General features: G+C 34.8%; 1 protein-coding gene across 3 annotated transcripts in view; it reads left to right on the forward strand.

The window, feature by feature from the left end:
• LOC139152139 (integrator complex subunit 1-like) overlaps nt 1-8,930 on the forward strand; it is a 65,712-nt gene extending 56,782 nt beyond the window's left edge. For all 3 annotated transcript variants that reach the window (XM_070725234.1, XM_070725236.1, XM_070725235.1), the window contains 9 exons: nt 2,046-2,169; nt 2,560-2,693; nt 4,243-4,432; nt 5,392-5,516; nt 5,706-5,962; nt 6,215-6,285; nt 6,723-6,814; nt 7,250-7,359; nt 8,043-8,930. In XM_070725234.1, coding sequence (XP_070581335.1) covers nt 2,046-2,169; nt 2,560-2,693; nt 4,243-4,432; nt 5,392-5,516; nt 5,706-5,962; nt 6,215-6,285; nt 6,723-6,814; nt 7,250-7,359; nt 8,043-8,167 — 1,228 coding nt within the window. In that variant the 3' untranslated portion in view covers nt 8,168-8,930. The remainder of the gene's footprint in view (nt 1-2,045; nt 2,170-2,559; nt 2,694-4,242; nt 4,433-5,391; nt 5,517-5,705; nt 5,963-6,214; nt 6,286-6,722; nt 6,815-7,249; nt 7,360-8,042) is intronic.
• The last annotated feature ends 311 nt before the right edge of the window (nt 8,931-9,241 follow it).

A 9,241-nucleotide genomic window follows, 5' to 3' on the forward strand; every position in this document is an offset into this window, starting at 1 on the left:
CACATGACATACTGTAACCAAACTCGAATAGTAAATTCCATGAGCTTGCAAAGTAAACAAATGTCAGTGTAAGAGCACATGGATAGGCAATGGCAATGTCTCAAGTACAAGTTGAGTTCCACGGTAAAATTAGAAACATTCACACGGAACGACTGAGATACAGCCAGTTAGTATATCTAGTGAAAGACAATGTCGCTGTACTGAGTGAGGCCCTGATTTGACTCTCGGCCGGCCGGTGAACTTTTACTCGTGGAAATGCCCTGTTCTCTCAGGCTGGTATTTCATTATGACATCGTTTACAGTGCTGAGCATGCGATACATTTCTGCGGCGATACTGGTTTGGGAAACGCCTGTCAACCATTTTTCTATGATGCTTTTTCTTGCCTAAAAATCCATTGTAAGACAAATCGACGTCAACAGAGAAAAAAATATTCTCACGATTTTATGAACTGGCATACCTTGATTACATCAGGGTCTATGCAGTGCACATACTGATCGACAACCATAGATAAAAGACAGCAAAACTCAGCCGAAATTTCCGAGATTAACTGACAAAGTGTTTTATATCGCTGTTTTACATCAAACTGATTACACAATCTCTGGATACAGAAATGGCATTTTGGTGAAATTTCAGCATCAAAAAAATCCCAAAACTTGACATGAGGATGTCATGTGCCGATCAACAGCATAGTGCACGTGTGAACTGGCATGGCATGCATTGACTCCATGGACTGTAGAGAGTAGAGAAACTGTCTATGATTGACTGCACGGAAAAGCAGTCTGCATCTTGTGAAAACAACAGCATAGCAGTGAAAATTGTAATAGTCACCAGTAAAAACTCTTCACAGATGAAAGGATAATTGCTTCAAACTAAGAAACTCCATGTTCAGATGATGAAAACAAACATCGTGGTCGGTTAATGACAATAAACAATGGCCGACGCAACTGTGTAATGGACTATACTATTTAGGTGATGGGGGTGGGCAGGGTCAAAGGATCGAGAAAGTACTGGGAAAACGTGTGATTTTCCTAATGATACTGTCTCGGGAACTCCAGTGTCCCATTGTTTTGTAATATATAACAAGTGTGCCATGAGCTTCATTGAATAAACTGATATCAAACAGCCATACATGTAGCTGTAAACTGGCGCAAAATGGTTTGATCCATGCAGAACTTGCATAGGGAGATTGAATGGAGATGGCACAGCAGGTGCACTTGTATGTTTACTGAGCAAAGTACATCGGTGTTTTCCAAGGGATATTGGAAGATTGCGAGGGAAATTGATAGGGGCTTATCAAACTTGGTCTGCGGTTCATTTTGATGTTCGCTGTAAATCATCTCAAAGCTATCTACTGATCCATTAACCACTCTGTGACAATTACTGGTATATTTTGTGAAGAATACTCATTTCAAAGGCATTACTGATATTGCAGTGTGAAAATAATTTTAATTAGTTATTTTGTCTGTCTTCTGGGCACTGTTTAAGTTTTAGCCAAGCACAACTACTAGCCTGTGTTGGCTTTTGTTGAATACAATGAAGAAATACTCAGAAATATAAGGAACCCTGGAAATATGATGGATGTATTTCAGAAAAGTTGATCTCAACTTCCATGGGAACTGCTTCCTTTGAAAAACAATTGCCTGACAGAGATGACAACGATGATAAAGTTTCTGTATAATTTACTGCTATATTTTTTTTGCATAAGCTTAAGCATTGAACACTCCAGCTGTTAATATTTCACTCTCATTGTTTACAGTTTCATGCCACAGGAAATTAAAATACTGTTCCTTTTGTATCACATCCGGTTATGATACTGTAAAATTTCAGAAGAGAATTTTCTGTTGAACACCTGCTCATTGTTTTGGAATGTGTTTACACCGATTCTTGACTGTATCTCTCACAGAGTCATCAACATTTCCACAATTTTAATTATCTTTCATAGTACTTTTTATTACAAGAATTTTTTATGATATGTCCAAGATCAAGATTTAATTGAGTAAAATCAAATGACAATATTACCATACCCGGTTTATTTCTGTTCTAGCTGCAACACTGCATTACTGCTGCTTTCTGAACTCTACCTGCAACAGCCAGATTTAATCCAAAGTGTTTCCAACAGTGAAATTCTCATCAAAAATGCATGTTTTGTCAGCCAAAGTGTTACTCAGGTAGGTTGCTATGGAAACAAAATGATATTAGCGCCATGATACCAGTAGGTGGTGGCAACAGTGGTACAAGATAAAAACTTTCATGATATAATTTAATAAATGTTTAAAAGCTGTAGCTGTCAGGATTTCTCTCGTCCAATCAAGAAACACAATATTGTTAAATGATGATGTGTCATCGTCAGTATCTTAGATGGTATCTTTGAAGAGCTTTTATTTATCATGAAAAATGAGAACGAAGCAACACAGTTTGTGATGGCAATCTCACGATATGCCATTTTGCACGTAAATGATAAAGTAATTTTATACTTTTAATGTAAATTTCGTAACACTTCATATTTGTATCTTGTGAATGGCAGAGCTGCTCTAACAGTTTCCTCTTTTCTGTTCCAGTTTGATGTGTTGACACACAGTTTACTGTTAACACTGGCTGCAACAAAGTCTGGTCGCAATTGTGAAAACAAAATGAATGATGCAAATATTGCATTGCGGAAAATAGCAACCTCTCATCCAACATTGCTACTCAGGTAAGTAGGGATCAAATTGCATGTTTGATATCAGTCTACAGTTGGTACAGTAACAGTTATAGATGATATCAGTCTACATTGGTACAGTAAAGTTATAGATGATATCAGTCTACACTTGGTACAGTAACAGTTATAGATGATATCAGTCTACATTGGTACAGTAACAGTTATAGATGATATCAGTCTACATTTGGTACAGTAACAGTTATAGATGATATCAGTCTACATTGGTACAGTAACAGTTATAGATGATATCAGTCTACATTGGTACAGTAACAGTTATAGATGATATCAGTCTACATTTGGTACAGTAACAGTTATAGATGATATCAGTCTACACTTGGTACAGTAACAGTTATAGATGATATCAATCTATATTGGTACAGTAATAGTTATAGATGATATCAGTCAACATTTGGTACAGTAACAGTTATAGATGATATCAATCTACATTGGTACAGTTACAGTTATAGATGATATCAGTCTACATTTGGTACAGTAACAGTTATAGATGATATCAATCTACATTGGTACAGTAACAGTTATAGATGATATCAGTCTACATTGGTACAGTAACAGTTATAGATGATATCAGTCTACATTGGTACAGTAAAGTTATAGATGATATCAGTCTACATTGGTACAGTAACAGTTATAGATGATATCAGTCTACATTTGGTACAGTAACAGTTTTAGATGATATCAGTCTACACTTGGTACAGTAACAGTTATAGATGATATCAATCTACATTGGTACAGTAACAGTTATAGATGATATCAGTCTACATTTGGTACAGTAACAGTTATAGATGATATCAGTCTACATTGGTACAGTAACAGTTATAGATGATATCAGTCTACATTGGTACAGTAACAGTTATAGATGATATCAGTCTACATTTGGTACAGTAACAGTTATAGATGATAACAATCTACATTGGTACAGTAACAGTTATAGATGATATCAGTCTACATTGGTACAGTAACAGTTATAGATGATATCAATCTACATTGGTACAGTAAGTTATAGATGATATCAGTCTACATTTGGTACAGTAACAGTTATAGATGATATCAGTCTACATTTGGTACAGTAACAGTTATAGATGATATCAGTCTACATGGGTTATTAACAGTTACTATTCATGCAAAAATTTTATGCAATTGTGACATTTTGGGATTACCTTCAATAAATATGGTACCAGATTTGCATAAGGAGCAAGTTTGAAAGCTAAGCCAATTTAGGCCAATAGGGCCTCATAACATCTTCATATTTTTGTATGTTGATCATGAATCTTTCATGAAACTTTCATATGTCACATTTTTATTGAAGAATTATATAGTTGCAGACATAGTGTATTTGTAAGTAAATTATATTTTTCTGTATGTAAAATTATTCCTAATAAATGAAAGACATTCGATTGGTCAGATCACAGATCCTAAGCGTCTATGGTCAGATGCATAGTTCAATGTCACCTACAATATAATTAGTTGAATCCCAGCTGCCATTGACAATTCTGACTATATTGATTTGTTTTTTGTATTTCAGACAATTATCCATGATTTCTGCTGCCTTGAAAGGACGTGTTCATCTAACATTTTCTGAATTCCGATCTCGACATCATCTTCTCTTCTTTTCACATGTCCTTGGATTGTTAGAGTTGTTACAACCCTTTGTATTCCAACAAGATCAAGAAATTCTACATTCAACATTGGAATCTTATTTCCATCTCATTAGGGTAACGAACACAGTCATCATAAACTTCAGAATTTAGAAGTCTTCTCAACTTCACTTTTTAGCTGATGATTCCTTTGTGTTTTTTTTTGTTGCTGTTAATGGTGTCAGTTTGTGATTATGCAATCAGTAATTTATAGTACTAACAGTCTTTTGGTCAAGCATGATGTATTGCAGAGTGGTTCACTGTGCTGTAGGTTTATTTTGTAACAATACAAAAGTCAATTCTGTCATCAAAATGACATCAAGTCTGGACTTCAGTTTTCCTCCGTAGCAATACTATCTACATCTAATGTGCTGTCCCAATAATTTTGTATAGAAATGAGAACTATAAGGAGAGGCTGATAAATTCTAACTCATGTTAATTTATGCATGACCTTGTTGGATAATATTCATGACCTACCCGGTAAAATGCAGTGTATTACATCAATTCGATCAGACATTTGAATATTATAATACCTGTTTCAAGGATGAAGTGCACCCATCTAAAATGGATTATCTATTCATGTTTTACAACTTTTCATGATAAACTCACTACATGTACTCTCATGATAACATCATGTTTCTTAAAAAATGATCAATTGTGTTCAATCTTTCTAAGAGACACAGATCACTGGGCAGTTTCAAATTCTTTTACTCCAAATAAAATCAATGAATTTAGTCATCAGAAATAGTACAGTTTCAGCTTTAAAAGTTTTGTTTGATAATTAATGCAATTTGTTGTTGTCATGTTCAGCAGGGAAGCATCTGCAAAGTGTATGCCTATCATTGACATACAGAAATCAAATTAACTGTCATTTTGATTGCAATCTTCATTGATGTTAGAAAAGAAAGCCTGCAAAGTGTAATGTTGTAATGTTATGATGTGGGTTTAGTAGTTTTGTATGATTGATAGAAATCTCCCTTGGATGTCAGCATTTACTAAAACTCTACTAACATTACATATTTCATTATTTGTTCCAGGAATATGGTGGACAGAAAACCGTAGCAGTTGTCATCAATAAATTGATAGAATTCTTACACAGTTACAGTAGCTTTGATCAGAGTAAAGCATCAACATTGCTAGAAAAACATGCCACTGTCCTACAGTGAGTACCCATCTATTTATATTCTATGCTATTAGTCTCTAAGTACTTAGAATTCCGTATCTTAAAAGTTTACTATGTTAATGAAAAAGCATGTCACACATGCAGTATAAACTGTTGAAGATGTAAGATTGAAAGATACCACTCTTTCTCAGCTCATTCATCAGAGCCATTTTTATGTTCTGTTTACAGTGACCTGTGTAACTACTACCCTGATATGTCAATACTGAAGGCATTGATTGCTAGCATCGCACTGCCAAGCAGAAGTGCCAAGGAAACGCAGACCAATATCTCTGCCACAGAAGGACACACAACCCAGGTCACAAGGGGGTCATCCAGTATTGGTGGATTAAGTAGTAGCATGGTACCATCAGGGAGCAGTACTCTCTGGTCAAAGTCTGATATAACTCCTCTCAAAATGAAGTTAGATAAAAGACAAAGTATTGAAGGTAACTGTACTGGTGTAGATTCAACCATTGAATAATAAAACTGCACAAGTGGACAAAGTGCCAGTATTTATACCCTTCTATTTTGAAATAAATTACTAAATGGAATTAATAGCAGTGGTTGCTCTACATGTAAGCTATGTACTTTTAACCTGCAAACAGATATAAAGGCAAAGCATTGTCATTTATACATATCACAGGAACCAAATATTAGTTTATCTTCAAAAGTTAACTTTTCCAATTTTCTGTCAACAGATTTACTGGAAGGACTTCAAGAACTGGATGAGATTTCAAAACGAAAAGTTGATATTTTGCAGTATTTCATTGTAAGTGTGTATCTTGTATTTTTATGCACAGAATAACATAATATATTAATCATCTTGTGAATACATCTAGTGTGGTTGATGCTGTCTTGGCTTCAGCACACAAAGTCACAAAACTCTGAATACTTTATGCATCATTGTCATGATAACAAAATTAACACCAGTTTCAGACTTCAATTCTATTGGTGAGTAAATGATAATTTTATATATTTGGTTTGTAAGCATCTCAGTACTTCTCGTGAAATCTTTATTCTATTCCGTCAATTTTTCCATTTTGTTGAACTGACTAATTCTTCATCCACTCCTGAACATCGCAATTTTTCCTCAGTAGCTTGTTACTATGTAGAGCCAATGTTGACCTCAATTACAAAACATTATTCTTTCAAGATTAGCATTTCAATGTGAGATGTGTAATTTCTAGTTTTCTGTTTTGATGACAGACTGATTTGATGGAGTTGATGAGTAGCAGTGTAAGTCAGTGCAGTGCTAGAGCTTATTCTCTGATGATGAAACACATTCGACAGAAACCAAGGTATGAAATCTCATCAAACTGACAACACATGTTGACTTCCACAAATGATGGCTTAAATTTCCCCTGAATGGAGAGTTTGTGATTGTTTGTATTTGCTGATATTATTAGTAGTTGCCATTATTGAATGCTTGTTTTTTGAAGCAGCTACATAGTCTCGATTCATGGATAATGCAGGTTTTGCAATCAGACTATTCCGTAGTTATGGCTTCCCAAAGAATGTATAAACATAAAACAAAAAAATAAAACTGAAGGATTGTCATCAAGTTGTTCCTGTTGTAGCATTGAATGATGACATCATCAAGTTGTTCCTGTTGTAGCATTGAATGATGTCATCAAGTTGTTCCTGTTGTAGCATTGAATGATGACATCATCACTTTGTCAGGTAAGGCATATTGATTTGACAATTCTAATGATACTGTTTATTTGCATTGACAGTGCTTCAAAGGAACTGTTACCAGCTATAATTGACTGCCTTGATAATGCAGACCATAGCATTGTAAATATAGCTCTTCAACATCTTCCAGAGTTCACTCTGTTATGCCAAGGTAAGACAATGAAAGGAGTGTTAGGAAACCCAATTACCTTGACTGTTCTTTGCCTCTTAACAATTTGGATTTGGTGCCCCTTAAATAACCATTAGTAATCAGTGGGTCACCCTTATACCTTATATAAGTGGTATGTATAGACACTTTGAACACTTTCACTGCGGCAAATATTGGTACATGAAATCATGCATACACACATGGAAGATATTGTAATGCTCAATGAACCACTATCCAAATGCATTCTGTCTGTGTTGTTCATCTTGATTTAGAAGGGATCTGTATACTCTCTTTGTAGTTAAATGTTTTCATTCTAGGAAATCCTACAAATTAGGCACATTTGTAGAACCAACTCAAGAGAGAATCAAAAAATAACACAGAAATGAATGTACTTGCCACAGGTTACTTGTGCCACAGTTTTACATCACTGTTACACTGTAGTGTCATACACATCAAATCTTTCTAAGTTGTGTATGACAAAGAGAGCCTTCAACATTGTACACTTCATGTACGCAGCTTATTCCAATCCTTATGACAAGTCCATATGGCTTTCTCTCCAAAGATTTCAAAGATTTGCAATGATTTAAAGCACACTTTTCCTGTTGTAAAGTTTTCACAGCAGAACTGCAGAACTGGAATATCATATTGCCATCTGACTCTTATCAAAGTTTATGTTTTCATTACAGAGAGTGCTAACATCTTGCTACAGAAGGCATTTATAGTTGGAATTAACACCAAGATTGACACATCAGCAGTCATAGCAGAGACTTTACAATTGCTAAATATGGAATCTGTCACAGTACAGTCATGAAGTATCACCAGACTTTCTTGTGGTTTGTCATTTTGTAATCACACAATGTCAACTGTCAACCAACTGATTTATTCTGGCATGTTAAAACTGTGAACATTCACACAGTTCAACATGCATTATGAACCTGATTTTTGCTGAGTGGAAGGTGTTCAGATCCTGTTATTTCAGTGAGATACACATTGCCGTGTAGTTTGATAATGACTTCACACAAAATGTGATCAAAATCATATCAGCAAAGATTGAATGATATCAGTGGATGCTAATTTCTGTGGCATTTGATGTAATGAAAAGTTGAAGTGTGGAACTGGCAATATACAGTGATTTCATTTGTTCTCAGCCATACTAAATTCTAGTTCATATCTTGGTGTTGAACCATTTTGATTGTCAAAATGAATGAAAAAGATGTCATTCTGAAATTAGGTGATATTACATATCTATGACTTTGCCCACAAAGAAAAGTCACATCAAAACAACAGTAAATTGTATGAATGAAGAAAGCAATATTGTCCTTTAAAAGTAGTTGCTACTCGGTAAGATACAAATATGATTTGTAGTCTAAGCTGTACAGACACAATATCTATCCTGGTTCTTGTGATCTGGGGTTGAATTGATGCATAGTATTGCCTACATACGTCAATAGTGAGCGCTATAATTGGAAATCAGTTCACAGTTCTTTCAATTGAGTTTTAAACTTGTGCTCTTTTTTCCTGTCATATTATTTCCATTACGTGACTGAAATAAAGCCGACAGAAGATTTAAAAGACATTGTCTGTGTTGTTAATTATTTTCATTAGTAGAACCTGATTTTTGTTATCAAGTGTAAAAAAGTACTTGTTTTGTGCTGTGTTCTCATCTACTCATTTACTGGCCTTCTCATAACATTGTGCTGTATTCACATCTACAGCTTGGTGTTTGAGATTAGATGTAGTTATCAAAACTCAAATGTGTAACTTATTGTGTTTCCTAACCGTTACCAATGTATACCTACTTTGATCTGAGGTTGGATGATCTGTACAGCAGTCACTGAAAGATGTGTATAGCATTCATCCTTTTAAGTAATTGCAAAGCCAGGAG

Source organism: Ptychodera flava, chromosome 15 (assembly GCF_041260155.1).
Source record: "Ptychodera flava strain L36383 chromosome 15, AS_Pfla_20210202, whole genome shotgun sequence".
Lineage (NCBI taxonomy): Eukaryota > Metazoa > Hemichordata > Enteropneusta > Ptychoderidae > Ptychodera > Ptychodera flava.